The 20,642-nt window shown below is 44.6% G+C and overlaps 1 protein-coding gene across 5 annotated transcripts in view; it reads left to right on the forward strand.

Annotated features, from left to right (window-relative positions):
• Positions 1 to 370: 370 nt before the first annotated feature.
• STK31 (serine/threonine kinase 31) overlaps positions 371 to 20,642 on the forward strand; it is a 111,897-nt gene continuing 91,625 nt past the window's right edge. For 2 of the 5 annotated variants that reach the window (XM_083189201.1, XM_083189204.1), the window contains exons 1-5: positions 371 to 436; positions 8,707 to 8,743; positions 10,051 to 10,103; positions 14,144 to 14,242; positions 15,577 to 15,651. In XM_083189201.1, coding sequence (XP_083045327.1) covers positions 386 to 436; positions 8,707 to 8,743; positions 10,051 to 10,103; positions 14,144 to 14,242; positions 15,577 to 15,651 — 315 coding nt within the window. In that variant the 5' untranslated portion in view covers positions 371 to 385. Of the gene's footprint in view, positions 437 to 556; positions 645 to 689; positions 850 to 8,704; positions 8,744 to 10,050; positions 10,104 to 14,143; positions 14,243 to 15,576; positions 15,652 to 20,642 lie in introns of those variants that run through there. The other 3 variants (XM_083189202.1, XM_083189205.1, XM_083189206.1) reach the window with 3 other exon arrangements.

The following is a 20,642-nucleotide window of genomic DNA, read 5'->3' on the forward strand; positions in this document are numbered from 1 at the left end:
GCAACCTATTGACTGTCTATCTAGTTCACGTTTTCTAGGTCACCTGGCAGGTGGTGCACAGGTGCACTCATTACTCATTGACATATTTGAAAAGATCCACTGGTGGAGCTAATAATTTCACTTGTGATTCTGTGAGGCCAGCAAAACATGCACTGTGTGGGGGCCTGAGGACCGAGTTTGAGAACCTGTGATCTAGAGTCAAGCTAGACCAGTGGTATGGGAACTCGGTCCACATTACCCAACACAGTGCATGTTTTGCAGGTCTCCTCACAGAATCACAAGTGAAATAATTAACTCAACCTGCGGACCTTATAAAATGTGTCTGAGTAATTAGTACACCTGTGCACCTGCTGGGTTACCAGCAAAACATGCACTGTGTGGGGTAATGAGGCTGACCACTGAGCTAGACAATATAAGATCAAACCAGAACCACAAGGTATTGTACATACACGCTGCTGTGCACCATCTCCTGCCATGCCGCCTTTTTGCCCCCTCATCCGGTCCCTAACCATTACTGCTTCCCCATTCCTCCCCACCCTTTCTTGCCGTACTCACCGGCCCCCTTCCTACCTTCCCATCCCCGCTCCCTAAAACACCCCGTCCCCGCTGCCGCTCGTGTAATGGCGGCGACTGTGCAGGATGAGGTGAGCGCGACCGCCTCTATAGCGCCATCAGCATGCGCCTCGCGGCATCTATCACAGCAGGAGCACGCGTGGGCGGAGTCCTCCTGCCACGCATTGGCCGTGTTGGTGTGTGCGGTAACACGGCGGCGTACCGGCGAAAGACTACAGAGGGACCCTGGAGTGACTGACAGCGAAGGGAGAGGTTTCCCCAGCAGCGCACGGACGTGTGAGTTCCCCGCCCGTCACCGCGCACTGTTTGTCCCCGGGATACCCGCGGTCACGTCTCCCACTGGGCGGCGGCGGCGGGGATCGTGTCAGGCCTGGCTGTCGCTTCGTGACCGAGGGGGTAGTGTTTGAGTTCTATTAGTAGGTAGAGCGTGATGCTGAGTCTCTGACATGTTCCCTCAGTCAGGCCCCGGCCATGCTCCTCTCCCCGGGGCCCCGCGTCATTTGTGGTATATTTGTAAAAACCCCGGGAGCAGAGCGTTGTATATATAATGGCCGAGGATCTGGGCGATGGCAGGACGTGGGTGCTTGGAGGGCATGACTCCCTTGATCTATGGATACTTGAAGGGCATGGCCTCGGGTGGGGGGGGTGGGCCCTGCCCCTAGACCATTTGGGAAGGCAGGTCCCCGTGGGCCCCTGTTTGTTGGGAGGGCGCAGCCCCCCTGCCCTGCGTGTGATGGGAAGGCGCGGCCCCCTGGCCATGTGTGCTATGGGAAGGATGTGTCCCATGGGCCCACAGGTGGTTGGTTTGTCCTGGCCCTCTATGTGTTGGGAGGGTGTGGTCCCATGTGCATTAGTGGGGGCACGGCCCCCTGTCCACTCGTGTGATGGGTGGGTGTGCACCTCGTGAGAGGGGAGTGCATGGCCTCACGGGCGCGGGGTGGGTGCATGGTTTGGCCTGGCCCCATGTGTGTTGGGAGTACAATGGCATAGCATTCAACCGTCCCAATAGGTGCTTTGTGGACACAGGTGCTTGGTGTGGCCTGGCCTCATCTGCAATGGGAGGGGGCAGCCCTGGCCCCAAATGCAATAAGAAGATGTACCTTCCTGAACAGGAGGACAGGTGACTGCACTTCCCCAAATGGCAGAAGGTTAATTGGATAGAACTGTGTGACGGAAGGGCACAGTTCCCTAAATTGCAGATATGGTATCGCTGATGGGCGATGGGAGGGCACTGGCCCCGGGGGGCGATGGAATGGCACTGGCCTATGGCCCCGGGGCGATGGGAGGGCACAATCCTCTGGCGCCGGGGGGATTGTGTGAAGAAGTTTCACTGGAACACTAGGCTCTCTGTACAGTAGATGAGTGCGCTTCTCAGAGTGGCGGGAGTATTCGCTACCCCTGACGGCAATTTTAAACATTCGTGGCAAGGAGTGAAAACAGCCTGATTCACCCCCCAAAACCCGGTGAATCGGGAGCATTGAATACTGGCCATTGTTGGAAATAGATTGTTAAATGTCTTTAGCTGATTCTAAAATGTGCCAAATTCCAAAGTTGATGTCAGGTTTATTATACCCCTTTAAGACATAAGCCGTAAATCACCCCTGGTCCAGCTTATGTCTGAAAGCGTCTTCCCATGTTTACAGTTTCTGGTCATGTTACTATTAAATCGACTAGTCTGCTGTGAAAGTTAAGGGGCACACACGGAGCAATTTCAGCCCCATATCTAAGAGATCTGACTAGATCATTTAAAAATGGAGCATTGATCTCTCCATGTGTATGCCCAGCAGCAATGGCAATGCGCGGCCCCACGCGTCGCTATAGCCCGCAGCTAAAGCCAGTGCTTTCCTTCTAGATTGCGGGGCTTTGCCCACTCGGCATCGCTGATGGGTGGATCAGCTGAGTTAGGGCCTGTAGCCTTGAACTTCTAGGTCAGAATGAATCCCTTTAATTCAGCTGTTCTCAAACTGTGGATCCTAACCCCAAATGGGGTCCCAACCTTCTCAGCATGGGGTTGCGACTCCATGTTGCTCACCATCAGGCCGATGAATTTTCTCATTTCAGTCAGTGATTCAAGGAATCTGAAAAATCCATTGAATTGTCTGTTACTTAAGATTCCTCACGTCACTGTGTGCCTCCACAATGCTGCCATGTATGTGCTGTCTGCTGACTACACATGTGATGTGATGACCTTCTACAGTCACTTGCTGGGGTCCTGTAATTATTTTTATTGTCTGATGGGGTCCCAGAGCAAAATAGTTTGAGGACCCCTCAGGGTTGGCAAGTTCCAAATCAAAGACCAGGGACTCACTTTAAAAAAAAAAAAAAGTCCTCCGGGACTTGCTTCGTCTGGATTGGCTGCCTGGTGCCGGAGATCAGCAGCAGTGTGCGCGGTGGTGACCCACAGGGAGTAGAGCAGGAGGGCAGCAGTACTGTAGCCGTCCTGTGCCCAGTGACAGCGGCATATTGCGATGCCGCTGACTCTTTGGCTACTAACTCTCTAGCTGCCTGCACCACCTGTGATGGCGGGGGCCTGTCAGTGCAGCCGGGCACCTCCCTGGAACCCCGTTCTCTTATCAAGGCTGGGCCTCTGGTCACCTGCTGCCTGCCGCTGCACACTACCTGCCACACCCTGCTCTGCTGGCATACCCCAACTTCTGATTCCAGACACTCGCTGGAAGCACCAGCTCCTCCAAGTGAGTGAAGCGGAGCCTGGAGCAACCTGCTGGCCAGACTGGGTAAGTGAGTCTGCACTCCTGTCTGGCATGGTCCGTGGCGCTGACAGCCAGTAGTAGGGAAGGATGCTGCGGGGGGCGGGCCTGTCAATCCACTTCCGCCAGCCGCACAGCCTGTCTCCTGCCCTACTTCCGCCAGCCGTGCAGCAACATCCGTTCCCCGAGCCAGAAATCTGTCTCACAGAGAGAGGGACGGGACCTTCACTGAGCCGCACTGCCACGGCCCCTCTCTTGGCAGCTGCTGATCAGCCTGCCTGGGACTTCTGAGACATCTACAGAACGCCAAGCCCCGCAGCACAGACTGAATATTGGCTTTTCATTGGATCTTTAATTATTCTGGGCTAACTAACCTTCATTTTAGCTGGTACGCCAGCATAAAGTGTGTTTTTATAGATATAGGGCATATACTGTAATCATATTACCAGACAGAAGGATTCAGCCTGTGGTGACATTTTAACCATTTGAGAATTAATGTATTTTTGTAGTGTAATTCTAATCTCTGTTTATGTAGCTTCCTTGAATTGTTTTTATTTACCTTTTTCATCCATTTTTTATTTATAAAATATTTATATTTTCATATTATAAGTATGTACTGTATTAGTGTACTCAGCGTGGATAATTATTAATATCGTGTTACAAAACTTTTTTACCCTTACTACCCAGACAGCACAGTGTAAAATATTCTTGTATTTTTGCAGCTCAGCTGGGGCTCGGGCTTGCGTTGCTGATAGGCTGCTCGGCGCTCGCTCAGCTATTGGCTAGTCTAGTCTCATTTGACTCTGAGACAGACAGTCTGTGTGAGCCGAGTAGCGATGCAAACGCTGATTGCGCTGTGTGCGCGAGCAGCCACCTGAAGCCAACCTGCTGTGCCTGTGGTTCAATCAACTTTGTGTGTGCCACCCCTCCTATCCCCTGTGGCTGCTGCTGTGTGGCAGAGTGAGTTAGTGGTATAATGTGTAATGGGCATTACAGTGTTTGGTGTAATGGGTATTGTGGCATGTGTAATGGGCATCGTGGTGTGTGGCATAATGGGTAATGGGCATCGCGACGTGTGGCATTACATGTAATGGGCATTTGGCATGTGTAATGGGCATTATGGCATGCAGTATATTATGTAATGGGTGTGTGGTATGTAGGTGGCATTACAGTGTAAATTTTTGGCGTGCGCCTGCGACGCACACTGTCCCTGTTTTTGGTTTGTCTGACTTTTAGACTTTCATCCTGGCTCATAGATTTAAAAAAAAAAATTGTCAAGCCCATGTGTAATGGGCACCGTAGTGTGTCACGTAATGGGCATTACGTGTGTCGTAACATGTAATGGACTTTACATGTGTAGCATAACATGGGCATTATGTGTGTGGCGTAACATTTAATGAGCATTATGTGTGTGGCATAACGTGTAATGGACATGTGAAAGATCAAGAAAAGAATTGAAGCAAAGGTTAAAACAAAAACCGTCAAGGGACTGGGCTGGGGGCCTGTCAAGGGGCGGGTCACTGTCCAGGAATCTCTCAACAAAAAGGTGGTAACCCTACCGACAGGTCAAGAAAAAAAGTTGTGGTTCCGAAACCAGACTGTCGGTGAATGAATTTGAATTAATGGAACGTTCATCTCAAACTTCAAAACTTCCACATTAATTTTTTCCATTGTCATTTCATGCATGAACCCGAGGGTTTATGGTGTCTTTGATTGTAAAAGATGCATATGTGCTCATCCTCAATCCTTTGGTTCGCAATCCAGCACAGCCATTATTAATTTAGGATCTTACCATTTAAGCCTTTTTGACTGCCCATTGGTTTTTATAGAGATTATAGTAATGGTGTGGTGTATTTTGGTGACCTGTTCATAATATAGACATTGACCATTTTAACACTGATGAAATGTGGATAGATTCCACTCTGAGGGTGTGGGCAGTTCAGTAGTACCAGCGTCTTTGGACAAATCACGTGACTTTTTGCTAAGGGTGGTGACTTTATTCCACATGAATCAACCGATTGTGGTACTGGTCTTGACAGTGAGCCCATCACTTGATGATTTCTTTCTTTGAATTTTGTCCATACTCTCTCTGTCTCCTGGTTTGTTCTATAGGATTTACAAAGTTGACCATCTTCTAGACCAGTGATTTTCAACCTTTTTACCTTGCAGCACACTCAATAAGATTTTCAAATTGCCAAGGCACACCATGAGACCCCACAGGTCAAAACACATTGGCCCCTCACAGGAAAAATCCAAACCTATTCACCTCCATATAAAAACAATCACACTAGTCCCCACAGGTAACAAAACTAAAATACATTGGCCCTTTACATGAAAGGAAGAGACCGGTAAATAACCATTGAACTTGTGGTGGCTGTAAACTGGTTTAGGCATCTCTGGGGGCGCACTTGGGAGCAGCTCAAGGCACACTGGTGTGCCATGGCACAGTGGTTGAAAAACACTGTTCTAGACTGAGGTGGCTTATTAGCTTCGTACTATTATTTGCCATGGTTATATTAACACACTTAGATTGCTGGGTTCCTCATGGTCTTCCGTGTGCATTTTTGTTTTGTTGGTTTAGTACTTTTGTATCCAGGGATCCAGTCTCTATCTGCTCCTACCTCCAATCTGTCTTCGCAGGACCCCGTCCATATTCAGCAAGTTTGAAACCCATCAGTGTCCCTGCAAAAAATGCTTTAACTTTCTGTTATGACATTTTTTAGCCTACAAAGGAGTCATTTGGTACATTGGTTGGCCTTATTTATGTGTATATACTAGTATGCCCATTCAAAGCTAATGCTCCGAAAGCTAGTAGAAGTCGTTTCACTTGCTGCCAACAGATGGCAGTGTTTCAGATGCAACACAGACACGAAACACATATAGAGATGATATATATGCAATCCATATTATACTGCTGGGTTTTCAATGCAAAATATTTATTATACCTGTATTTATATTCTTTTTATATAGTATGTGTCCATAGGTGATGTAGAGGGGGCTGAATCGCCCTTAATCGTGATACCAGCCAGGCTGCAGCAAGCCTCCCTGCCAGGTCATGCCCCCTTTCTGTGTGCAACTCCATTACCCCGGTGCCTCTCCCGTATCGGATGGTAGCAGGAACACACTACTCCACTCATGATTTTGTGCAGTACATTAGAGCGGAAATATTTTGTAGTAACTGATAATATTTGACTGACCTTAATGAAACATGAGTCCCAAGTGCTGCCTCTCGTTCCTAATGGAAGTCACCACTGTATATGTAATGGTCCACAGTGACTATGTCTACACCTTGAAATGGTCAACATACCCAAGGTCGACACAAGATTATGGTCGAAATGACGAAGTTAACATTAGTTCATTTTTTTTTTTGTGTCTGTTGACATGTACACGGTATTATTGTATAGTACTGTGTCCCCTCACATGGCTCACTGCACTCGTCATGCTTTGGGCACGGTGCCTCGCTGCGCCCTGCATACTTATATTCCCACTCTGTCCACTTGGATAGTAAAGTATGAAAAACCACCTTTTAACCCTTTGTTAATGTCAACCTTGGGTATGTCGAACACTTCAAGGTGTTGATCTAGCCACTGTTGACCATTAGTGACTGTCAACCTAGACATTGTCTGTCTACCTAGACATTGTCTACCCAGTGACCACATACAATAGCATTCGCTATGTGCATTCTAATTCCTTGCAAACCTGCATTCAATTCCGATACTAGCAAAGAATATCCTGATTCAGTTTGGCAATCGTGCAGTCATGTCTTGTGTTAGTCAGGAAAGTAGCGCACTAAATGAATGAAGGTGCAGTTAAGAACCTCTATTGACAGGGGCAGAGTATAGTCTGGAAGGATTGAAAGTAATCCATCTAGCAGGGAACACAAACCTGACAGCAGGTTCTTTTTCAAGAAATGATACTTCAAGAGAATGAAACTTAAAAATCAGTTTTTTTAACCATACATCCTATGGCCCTTAAAATGTCTTAAACAGTTCAGTGTTGAGATACAGTATATTAATTTGTCCAAAAGATTTTTGACTGATATCCTGCCCAGTTCCAAACGTCTATAAAAGAACATGGCGGAATGTAGTGTAGTATTTAAAGCATTGCTGCATACACTCTGCATGCAGGAGAAATGGAAAAGCTCCGTAAATATTTTTATGGGTTATAGGGTAAACCACTGAAGCTTGACATGCATTAATCGACCACTGCAGGTTGACATGGGGTAAGGTTAACAGTCAAAATGTCAGCATGGGTTTTTTTCACTTTTTTTATCCCGAATGTCGACAGTCGACATGGACACTAAAAAAGCGCACTGCATCCCCACGCATGGCTCGATGTGCTCGCCATGCTTCGGGCACACTATTTTACTCTCCCACCATGCCCTAGTGGATGGTAGGGCATGAAACACTGCATGTCGGCTAAAGGAAAAAAAAGTGAAAAAGCCCATGTCGACCTTCTGACAACCTAGCCCATGTCCACCTAATGCTTGTATCAACATAATGGGCCTTATTCAGATCTGATCGCAGTACAAATTTGTTTGTAAAATGGGCAAAACCATGTGTACTGCAGGTGGGGCAGATGTAACATGTATAGAGAGAGTTACATTTGGGTGTGGTGTGTTGAAACTGAAATCTAAACTGCAGTGTAAAAATAAGGCTGCCAGTATTTACCCTGCACAGAAACAAAATAACTCACACAAATCTAACTCTCTCTATACATGTTACATCTGCCCCACCTGCAGTGCACATGGTTTTGCCCATTATCCAAACAAATTTGTACTGAGCTCAGATCTGAATAAAGCCCAATATCCCTTTAGTGTGTATGGACCTTAAGTCAGGTTTCCCATTTCCTACACAGTTTTTTTTAAAACAAGGGTGTACTGGGACTTTTGAATCACCCTGTATATTGGAAATTCTAAGCAGGAAATCTCAACATTTCTAGACTAGTTTAGGTTGCACTATAAAATCTATTTTATTTTGAAGGTTTTAATGCAGAAATATGGTGTCATTCACTAATGATCTATTTAAAAAAAAAAATGACAATTTAAGAGGTTATTTTACAGACACCAAGGGTTAGATTATTTTCTTTATTTTTTCGATTGATATAAGTCATGTGACACTGATGGAATTATTCACTCTCCGATTGTGCGCATGTGTGGTGGCTTCCATTATTTCTGCCTTCACCCTCCTGAGGCGGTGAGCCAGTATCCTGGTGCGTCATATCTGTATCACAATGCCATGCATTTTTGGCCACCAGCAGACTTGCCCAGAACTTGACGATCCGAGAGGGGCTATTTGGGCAATAATGTGTGGAGACCTATTTATAGTTAACATGTTGGACACAGTTGATAACTAGATATTATGTATTTCTTGCAGGTCGAGACACCTGTGCTTTATATGTATGTTCTTGTCATTTTTCTACCTAGATTATCAGCATGGAAGGGGAATCTGTGTACAACAAAGGTAAAAAATATATGATTATTGTTTACTCCTAGGGAATTAAAATGAGCAAATGCAAACTGCTTAACATTCTATAAGTATGAAGTTATACAAGATCTAAGCAAACAGAACACACAAATTCTCCTTTTCTACCGCCTTGAAAAATCTGGGGTTTTGCAAATGAAATGAACACGCATCAACCTGAGTTGATTCATGGAAAAGGGTAAAAAAAAACCTGGTTTCAGATAAGTGGGAATACAACCGAGGTAGCGAGCAGGGTAGGATCCGGGTTCATTGGCAGTGTAAATGAGTCACCCGGCCTGTGACCTTTTTTTCAGCATGCTGAATTCCATACCTCCTAAACCGGATGGTCCTGCAAGCAGTTAGGTGGTTGGGTAACCCATTGCTGGCTGTCAGCGCTACTGTTTGCCCTGCTATGCAGGTGGTGGCACTAGCTAGATCAGGCATGGGGAACCGTTGGTTACAAACTCATAAGCAGGCTACCCCCAGCCTCCAGCGGGATACGGTCATTGGGTCACCAGCAAGTTGTTAGACAGTCATTAGGTCGACACGCAGGAAGGTCGACGTGAGTCTAGGTCGACAGGGTCATTAGATCGACCTGGGGTTTTTCACTGACTTGGGCCGACAGGCGGTATTTCATGCCCTACCATCCAGTAGTGGTGGCAGAATAAAATAGCGTACCGAGCCATGCGAGGGGACGCGGTGCACTTTAACCTGTGTCCATGTCGACTGTGTTGACATTTGGGTAAAAAAAACAACCAGTGAAAAACCGCCATGTCGATCTAATGACCCTGTTGACCTAACCCATGTTGACCTAGACTCAAGTCGACCTTTCTGCTTGTCGACCTAGATGCATGTCGACCTAATGACTGTAACAACTTGCTGGTGACCCACTGATCCACACCCCCTCCAGCACACACCTCTATCTAGCTCAAGGATGGGGAACCTTCAGGCCCTCCAGCTGTTGCTGCACTACACATCCCAGCATGCCCTGCTACAGTTTTAGCATGGCCAAATACTTAAACTATTGCAGGGCATGCTGGGATGTGTAGTTCAATAACAGCTGAAACAATACAAAGGATGTCAGGAAGTAAGGATTAGGGTAGAGGCAGGCTGGGCTAGGTAGAATAGAACAAGCTAAGAGACTTTAAAGGACGTGTTGCTTAAGTGTTACAGTCCAGGCAGTGGGGATCAGGGGCCCTCCATTGGCTGAGTGGATATCATCTCAAAAATCGCCTAGTGTGTATGGGCCTTAAGTTTGAGCATTTGTTGGTGAGACTGTTAAAGATGTTTTTCTTTTTCCCACTTAGTTGAAGAGGTGTTTGTTTCTCACGTGGAAGATGCTGTAACATTTTGGGGACAGGTATTGTAGTCTTTCTTACTGTAGTGCTTTTTAAACTGAGAATGAATTTTTTGCAACAACCTGTTCTGTTCATATAGTATTTCTGCTAGCCCAATTAAACTGGGGCAATTAAATTGTTTTATCAGGCGTCTATCATAGCACTTCATTTGTAGGCCCAACGGGCACCTAAACCACAGATGTATCGCACATTTTATCCCACCATCATTGGAGGCTGTGAGAAGTCCCGCTGCTAATTGGAGACCAAACAGGCAACAGTTGAATTGCACTGGTGGTTGCCCATTAAAACAATTGAATCGTCCCAAATGTCATCCAAAATGTATTTAATTCATCATTTTGCGTCTTTTCAGTCGTCGTCCCCCCCCCCCCCCCCCCCATAGCAGGGCAATGAGAGATCAAGAGACAGATAATATTATATTATATTGATATTTTATATTCATCATAACAATATACAAAAACTACTTATATAATTTAAAAAATTTAACCATATGGCTTTTTATGATTTTAAATATGTATGTAATGCATTTCAATTTGCTGTTATCACTCAGTCATAAGTACCTTTTTTGGGGATTCCTCTACTGGTTGTGAAAAATACAGATCACTCTGTAACTACAAGTCCCAACTTAGTTGCGTTGTATAGGTCTGATATACTCTGTAGGTAGGTATAAGCTGAGATGATTACCATACACTCCGGCTTTTATGACATCTCCAAGATCCAACAGACCTGTCCAATGGCCATTTAGCAGAGCACTGCCCTTATGCTGCACGCAGCTCCGAGGGAGCACCAGGGGAGAGTCAATGGAGCAATCTAAAAGGGTAGTGCTCACTGATGGTGACAGCGTGGACACACCTTAATAATGTTGCATTGTTGCTTGCGAGATTTCCTTTTCGTAAACTGCGTAATATGCAATTCAGCCACATTCCTGGTTATTAAAGTCTTCATTATGGGGTACGGTGGCCACGGTTTCATCTAATAGATGTGTGTTGGGGGTAATAGCATTTGTTGACTGTGGGTTTATGGATCAGCCTTCTAGTCCAGGGAATTAGAGGGCCAGGCAAGTATTCGGAAGTCTTTGTTGTGCTCGCCCAACCACTGTCGGACTTTTCTAGCTGTGTGACATGTCACATTGTCTTGCTGAAAGATGCCATCCGCTCCAGGGAAGACAATTAGCATGTTTGGGTGTGTGATCTGCAAGGATGGATTTATAACCGAATTGGTCGAGAGTGCCTTCTACATGGAGTGGGCTCAGAGAATGTCACATAAACATTCCCAAGACCGTAACGCCACCGCCACCAACTTGTGTTCTTCCGGCAGTGGTTGCAGGTTGCTGTCCGATGTTTCTCGCCTGATACGCCAATGTCCATTAGAAAACATGATTTATTGGAGAAGGCATCCCCAATCAGTGGTAGTCTAATTAAGATACTGCCGTGCAAATTGAAGCCGTTGCCACGATGCACCTTCAATAGCATAGGTACAGTGATCCTCCGTTTGATTTGGAGCCCCATACACAGCATGGTTCACTGAACTGTTTTAGTCACACGTCTGGTTGATTTTGACAGTGAGTTGCTCCACTGTAGTGTGTTAGTTGGTCTTCATGAACCTTTATAGCCAGCGTTCACCTCCTCACATCAGTGGCACGTGGTGCTCCGATGTTTCCAGTTATGCTAATGGCAATGTTGACATTTGTCCAATCACGATACACCTTTGCCACAGCAACACGTGAACAGTGTGCCATATTTCATGGCGTTTATCTCCTCCTGATCCCTCCTTGCCTGGCTTCATAGAGAGGCTGAAACTTTACAGACTTAGTGACAGATGTTGGGGCTTCTGACAGCCTCAGACCTTTGGGTTAGAGACATTTTATTCCAATGTTACATACTTATGGCTTAAAGATTTTTGCGACTCCTACAAACCCTTCAAGAGGGGCGGCCATGATCACTGCAGTTTGGTCCAGAGTGATTCTTCTAGTTCCATTCCATCAGCAAGGGTTAGGTTATTATTCCAACCTTTCTTGTCTGGTATGCAAGCCAGGTGGGTCCTTCCTGCTGTTCATGAACTTAAAGAAGTTGAATCACTATCTGTTTTTCACATGGATTCAAGAGTTTCTACACTTAGTCATCAGCGCCATGGACGGTGTGGAGTTTGTCACATCCATAGCAATAATGGAAGCTTATCTTCATGATCTGATATGGAAGCACCTTCCGTTCCTCTGTTTTGGTTATATGTCTTTTAAATTACAGGCCTTCTGGTCTGTACATGCCCCCCAGAGTCTTTAAAGACATGGCACTCCTCTTTTTACGAAATCAGGCACCGTCTGTTTCAAGTTTGTTAACCTTGTATGGGAGTAACGTCCCTATTTTCTTAACTGATGCTTGGCTACACAGCTCTGCTCCAAGCGCCACATCTTCACAGTGTCTTCTTCAGCATCTACAGATAGTGGTCTCCACCCTGGAAAGCCACTGCTGGATAATGAAGGGTACATGTATGAAGCTTGGAAAAGTGTTTATCTATCCCCATAAAGAACGTTATGTGCAAGGTGATAATGCACCAGCCAATTAGCTCCTAACTGTCAATTTACATATTGGAGCTGTAGTGTTCACTCTAGGAGTGACAGCGGGCAGGGGGGCGGTCTGGGCACGCCGACGTCATGAAAGGGGCGTGCCCGGGCCCGCCGACGTCATGAAAGGGGCGTGCCCGGGCCCGCCGACGTCATGAAAGGGCGTGTCCGGCCCGCCGACGTCATGAAAGGGGCGTGCCCGGCCCGCCGCCATCATCAAAGGGGGCGGGCCCGACCACCACCGTCATGAAAGGGGGCGGGCCCGGCCCCTCCGAAGCCACTGTGCTGCCTGGGAAGAATCGGGCGCTGGGCTTCCCCGTGAGGCTTTTTTAGCGGGGCGCTGTGAGAGGGGCAGGGCGCATTTTGCCCTTTAAAAATCGGGCAGGGCGCAGCGCCCCGCTAAAACAGCCTAGCGGGAACACTAGAGCTGATTGACTGTTGTATTATCACCTTGCACATAAAGTTCTTTATGGGGATAGATATCACTTCTCCAAGCTTCATACATTTACCTCAGAATTACTCAAAATCCAGCCTCCTTCGCTCATAAGATGGTCTACTTTCCTCTGAAAGTTCAGGACATTTAAGGGGCCTAGCCCAAAAACCCAGAAAACAGCCCCATATCGTTATCCCTCCTCTACCAAACATCACAGTTGGCATAATACAGTCAGCCAGGTAAAGTTCTCCCGGCATCTGCCAAACCCAGACTAACCACAGAGAAGCATGATCCCACTCACTTCACAGAACCCATTTCCACTGCTCCACAGTCCAGTTGGTGTGCTTGACACCACTATATCGAATGCGTTGCATTGGGCTTTGTAATGTGAGGCATGAATGCAGCTGCTCGGCCATAGAAACATCTGAATTCAATCTTTAGCAGGTGTAGCTTAATACTATGTCCATATAGTATATCTGGTTATTTGTGTGTTAGTGATACAGTATGTTTTTTTTTTTTAATCAATAATATATATATATATATATATATATATATATATATATATATATATATATATATATATATATATATATATATAAAAATGAGAAGGAGCGCATACGTGAGAAAAGTATAAAACAGTTTACTAAAAAAGCGTATAAGCTCACATACATGTAAGAAAGGGACAAACGGCATGTGGGCTAATCACCCCTCCACGGCACAAGGGACCAGGTTCTCACTCCAATGGACCCTGTACAAAGGTGACAGCAGTGGCTTTCTCCAAAGACCACGAGATGGACAAGCGGATGCAGATCCAGTACGTCAGATGACCACACCCCAACGCGTTTCGTCATAGGACTTCGTCAGGAGGCGTGTATATATGACTCTTCTATATTTCATTGGTTTAAAAGTATCTGTCACCCACACTTGCGATGCATCCTTTTTCTATTAACATTCTGTTATAATTAGGAATTTATTTATACCCGAACACAAAACAAGTTTGGTTTTAAGGATATGTTCTTGCGCAAATTCAGAATATGTTCTTCTACTTGCAGTCGATGAAAAGAATCCATGACATCTCGAAGATGACTGAATCTTTGGCCAGTGTCTGCCCTACCATGAATACTGTTTTTGGAACGCCTGATCTTGAGAAGGTACACGACCTTTAAGCACTCTATTTAGATAAGATTACTCACCAGGCCGCCGCCTTCCAATTACTAAAAGATTGTTTTATTTTGGTTACTCCTTCTTGCTCTACCATTCTTAAGGTGCCCATACACTTGTCCGATTTGGGACGATTTTGCCAGATCTGAAAGGATCCGGCCGAGAAATGGGCCCAAATCGTATGTCATTTAAATTTTATCCAACCTTATGCGTGGTCCCATGCGCACCAGGTCAGACCCTACAGATTGAACCTGCTGCAGGTTCAATCTGTCGGATCCAACCCATCAGTGACACATCGCGGGTGCTTTTTAGCACCCACGATGTGTTGGTCTGATCCGTATGTGTGTGACAGCGGTGAAGCACCGCTGTCGCACACCTATGTGTAGCACCGGGGTCTGGGCAGTGGTCCGTGCGGTGACTGGGAACTAAGTAGCTCTATTTGCCAGGTGTCGTCGCGAGAAGCGCTGCTGAATTTGAAAACTTTGTCCGGACGCTGATTGGCTGAGATTCATCAGTGTCCGGCCAGTCTTTTCAAAATGTTTTCAAATTCAGCTGCGCTTCCTGCACCACCGCCCAACAAAATAGCGCTACTTAGTTCCCAGCCACTACAGGGACCCCGTTCTGCGCCACACGGACCCCCTGCCCGTCGCTGCCAGCTCCCCGGGGATATACATGCAATTATTCGCATGTGACTTATTGCATGTATAATTAGTGCCAAATTATAAGCAGCCTCCCGGGGGGCTCTCAAGGGCAAACTGGTCTGTCTTGCCTTTATGCTGTACCTCCACTTATTCTATTAAACATCACTTCAATCCTTTTACTATCTGTTAATAGCAGCAGTTGCAAATAAGTGTGTCCCACAATCTTAGGAAACTGAAACAAAGATAAAGCAGAAAAAAGGTGCTGCTGACCAATATTTGTTTACAATTAGTGAACTGTAGCTGTAATAAAAAGCCTGAACACTTACACACGATTTTGACTAGGCGATTTGGCTTGCTCAAAATCGCGATGTCGCTGCCGGAGATAAGCCAGCAGCAGCCCGCGTATACAGCCCAATAGACGCTCCAGTGTCTAGTCAAAATATTTTTGCCTGCTGTGCCTATTTGGCGTAGTGATATTGACGCTGGGGGCTGCGCATCGCTATTGCCTGCTGTGTACACACAGGGCGATTCAGGCAAAGCTTTTAAGCAATTTTGACCATGTAGACAAGATGGCTTAGAAAAATCACCCAGTTTGTATATGGCTTTACTCCACTGAAGGCCACCACATATATTGCATCTAAATATTAAGAGTGATTTGAATTCATCCTATGTTTAATTTACAGGTTTATGCTGGAATGTTTTCAGCAGACAAGTGCTGGTACAGGTGTAAGTTGCAGCATGTGCGTAGTGATGAGAAAGTAAGTCAAATCCCTTTACAGAGAATCATGTGGGCTATTTTGTCATTTATGGCCAAAGTTAAATGGTTTCTGCATTTTTAGTGGTAACAACGAGTGTAATGAGTTAGAATGATAGCACTTCTATGTGTTTCTCTTTGACAGCATTTCTGCCTACTGAACCCAATCTGAATGTTCCTCAATGCATGTTTTCTTGCATATTTAAAAGTGTGTTACACCTTTACCGTTACCCAGTTTGCAGTGTTTTTTCACGCCCCCTTTCTTCGGAAGTAATATACAAAAATTTTTTGTTGTTTCACTGAGACATAAAATCAATCAGACACCCTATTCAACTATCAAGATGTTGATTAACAATATACAGATCACAAGGCACACAAACACAAAATTAAGTTTTATTATAAATTATCACGTGTCCAATATCAATATCACTTCAATATGCACTTCAAATTAGGAACTCAAGGTAATTTTTGTACCATATAGATAGACTATCACAATATAATAATTTTGATAAACTGGGACCTTTTTCCGTTTTCCTTTTTCTAGTTAAATAAGGAAATCATACTGTCTAAAAATAACCCAATACAAGAAATTATGTAGTGAGGTAGCTCATTAGAATAAAAATAACCATAGGCATAAATGCCTCATGTGGATAAAATAATGAAAGAGTGTCAAACTTACGGAGTTATAGGAGGTATAAATACCATAGGGAGGACAATATCCCAAAAGTATATACACTACCTGGCATGTCCTAGGCAATAGAGAATTGCATTGGATGCTGTAGAAACACAGGTTTGTTTATACGTTACCAGGCAACTAGCGTTAGAGGAATCACTGGAGGTATACGTCAATACGTTTAGAAACACAGCTACCAATAAGAGACGGGATAGACGGTCCCACACATATAACCAAGTCTATGATGCCGCACAGATTCAGTGATGGACAGCCGGGCGTCCCAATGAACAGACGCCACTCAGTGAAACATCCCGGAACGTCACTTCCGGCTCTCAGAATGGAGTGCTAAATACAGCGCTATAAAAGACAGAACAGCTGGGGACAGATTACGTGGGTGAACAAGCCCCTTCGTTTAGGGCGAAACGCGCGTTCCACGCTACATATGGTGACTTGCTGCATATGGGGAGAAAATAGCCAGGCGGATTCCTAACCCTATACTCGGAGAGAGGAAGCTGGATTGATCATCTAAGGCTAAGTTGCATACAGATACAAAACCTATTTATGTAATATCTCATGACTTTATTAAGTTGAGCATAACAGTAATGTGAAAAAAGATTTGGCTGTATTCTCTTAAATGCTTGATTGGAGGCATCAAGGCAACTAGCCACTAATTATAGTTATATTCCTTCAACAGGACTGCTATAGGAACGGATGTGAGAGATTTAGAGGGGCAACATACTATAGTCAAGCTAAGATTACTTAGCTAGTACACAAGAGATAAATCAAGTGTATATTATTATTGCTGTGTCTTTCTCTCCACCGCTAGGGGACTCTCATCACTGTCGGTTTCAGAGGGTGAACCCTTGCGCTGGGAAACCAACAGGGGCGCCACTGAATACTGGCAGCGACAGCAGATCCCCATACCTTCCTTCACTTGCCTAGCCTTGACCACACATAGTGGATATCCCTCAGTTCCGTTCACTGTCCATAAGTGCCACACGGCTGAGTCAAAGGACCACTGGGGGCACCAGGCAGCGAGCCTTTCTTCTTCCCTCTAAAATAATTCAGTCCGGATACTAGGAATTATTCGCACTACTGTATTAACATATGATGATGAGCTAAATACCCCAGCAGTCACGACTAAGTGATGTAAAATATTTCGCCATAGTTTTAATTGCATAAGAAAAACCAAAAAAATATATTTATTTGTATTCTGAAATTCACTCTTCACATTATTGAGTCACATGATTGATTCACTTGAATATAAAACTCAGTGGGGAGCATTTGATGTCTCAACGGATTGTAATAATCCAGAAATATTGGGATACATTAAGCATCCCAAACTGATACATTTTTTATCCTTTTTTTATCCTTTCTTGACGTGATCAAGTGTCCCATTGCATAGTCTGTCCCAATAACTGGCACCCATAGTACCTAGATATCGCGATAATACTCACAAAATAAATATCATAATTATTAATAAAATAGAAAGCGTGCCCCAAAAAGAGTCATCTTTTTTCTCTGCTTTTGTATATAACTATTACTATGACTCATGGGAGCACCGCCAACTAGAAAAACAGTGACATTATTGTCATTTTGAATTATATTATATGTTGGCAAACAGATGAATATCTAAATATGGACTTCTAAGTCTGTGCGAGAAAAATTCCCAAATCCCTCCCTCCCTCCCTTTCTCTCAATACCTTTACCGTAGAGGCAGCTCTGGGAATTGTATGGTTCTGTCCTATTGCACCCCCAGTGTAAAAAATTGCTACATGCACAGCCAGAGAGCTCAAATAAAAATTATTGCTAAATGTTTGTTCCTCCAAAGCAATTTTTGGGGGGCATGTAGCTGTATTTTTATGAATATTCATGCAAACACTGCCCACTCACACGATGCATTGTAATATGCATTGGGGCAGTACAGCTGGTGTAATGGTTAGCATTACTGCCTCACAGCACTGAGGTCATGGGTTCAATACCCACCATGGCCCTAACTGTGCAGAGTTTGTATATTCTCCCCGTACTTGCGTGGGTTTCCTCCCACAATCCAAAAAATATACTAGTAGGTTAATTGGGTCCCAAAAAAATAACCCTAGAATGTCTGTGTGTGTGCATGTACATGTGGTAGGGAATATAGATTCCCTAACTGGGGCAGGGACTGATGTGAATGGTCAAATATTCTCTGTAAAGTGCTGCGGAATCTGTGTGCGCTATAAAAGAAACTGATAATAATAATAATATAATGTATCTGGCACTGCTTGCGCAGGATTTTAAGTTATTTCTGTTTTAGATTATGTTCTTACAGCAATACAGCTTTAGCAGCAGTGAAGCATCCCTCTTTATGTACAATGAAAAGCACTTACCCCCCTTGGTTGTAGAAGGATAGGAACCGGCACACGGGTGGATGGTGAAGAAAAGTTGATTTATTGTACAAACATGATTGCACACAACGACAGCTGTACACCTGACAGCTGTTTCAACCGAAATAAACGGTTTATTTCGGTTGAAACAGCTGTCAGGTGTACAGCTGTCGTTGTGTGCAATCATGTTTGTACAATAAATCAACTTTTCTTCACCATCCACCCGTGTGCCGGTTCCTATCCTTCTACAACCAAGGGGGGTAAGTGCTTTTCATGTCCTAAAACTTTATGTTCCTGGCACCGGGATTTTTTTCTATTTAGAGTGCCATCCTGCAAACCAAAAGTCAATATCTTTATGTACAATAGAATTGGTTTTCTGATACTTGTTTAGCCCAGTGATGAAGCCTCTAGCCCAGTGATTTTCAACCTTTTTACCTTGTGGCACACTAAATAAGATTTTAAAATTGCCAAGGCACACCATGAGATCCCCACAGGGCAAAACACATTGGCCCCCACAGGAAAAACCAAACCTATTGCCCCCATATAAAAAACAATCACACTGGACCCCACAGGTAACACAAATAAAAATCATTTGGCCCTTTAAATGAAAAGAAGAGACCAGTAAATAACACTTGAACAGGTGTTGGCTGTAAACTCGTTTGGGCATCTCTAGATCTGGGGGCACACTTGAGAACAGCCAAGGCACACTAGTGTGCCACGGCACAGTGGTTGAAAAACACTGCTCTAGCCAATTAATTTGAAGATGTGATAATTTGAAACTCGTATCAAGGAGATACAATTTAATTATTGAGTGGAGGTGATATATATTTCTTCAGCATTTTATTTTTTGTACATATTTGCTTTATCTCGTGTTTTTTTATTTTTTTGTTACATTTAGAGGGTACTTGATACTAAGTAGAGCGTGTTGTAAACTACCCCCACAGCAGCATGTTGAGTACTTGTAGAGCTATTAATTAGCAGATGTTGAATATTAACCACAGTTAAGTCCTTTCTGGTCGTTTGGAGATTGTGGCCAGTATTTTAGAGGTGGCTGATTGAATGGGCTGTAAAGGGAAGCCCACAGCACCACTATGTTTACCTGTATTTGTTGGTGATTTTGAAGGTGTCTTTTGAAGGTGTGATTGTGAACATTACTGTATATGAGCAATAAATGTACCTCCCTGTTTGCTGAAGACTCTGCCAGGTCCTATGGAGCCTGATAATGTGGACACATCTGTCATGAAGGTCTAGTGGTAACTTACCTGGTTTAGCGGTTCCAGCTTTGTCTCCTGGGTCCAGTGGTGACGTTCTGATGACTTTTGGTGTATTTGGCAGAACTACTGTGTGGCTACCACATGTGCCTATCACATAGCCTAACCTTAATCCGCCACTTCTGCTGCAGAATGTCAACATTTTGCATATGGGTATAAGTTCAACATTGAAAATTTTACATGAGCAAAATTGACATTATAGCTGTTGACATGTTGTGTCGATACTGTGAATATTGTCAATGTAAATACCAACAATTTAGGAATTCAATAATATACAGTGGGAAATTAAAAAAAAAACTGCGTTTTGGAATTTAGTTGCAGGACTAAAAATAAGGCCTGGTGATGTCCTATAGAAATCACTGTGCCTTTTATTCACACCCCCTCAAGGGCTGGTCTGATTGTTACCTTAGCAGCCATTTTGCCTCCTAGCTTTCCAGCAACCCCTTCCCCTGTAGCACGATGGAGGGAAGACCACCGGGCAGGAATTGGTTTTCTTTTTTTTTACTCTTGTCACTGGGTTTTAAGTTATATAGAATATATATATACCCCCTACCATTTTTCTAATTATTATACTGCGGATATTGGAAGTGCATATACCTCTGGTAATCCAAAATGAGGTATGTAAGGTTCCCCCATGCACCCCCATTTTGCTTACTTTCCATGTTTTACATTCTCCCAGACAATGGAG

This window comes from Crinia signifera, chromosome 5, assembly GCF_055691185.1.
Source record: "Crinia signifera chromosome 5, ASM5569118v1, whole genome shotgun sequence".
Lineage (NCBI taxonomy): Eukaryota > Metazoa > Chordata > Amphibia > Anura > Myobatrachidae > Crinia > Crinia signifera.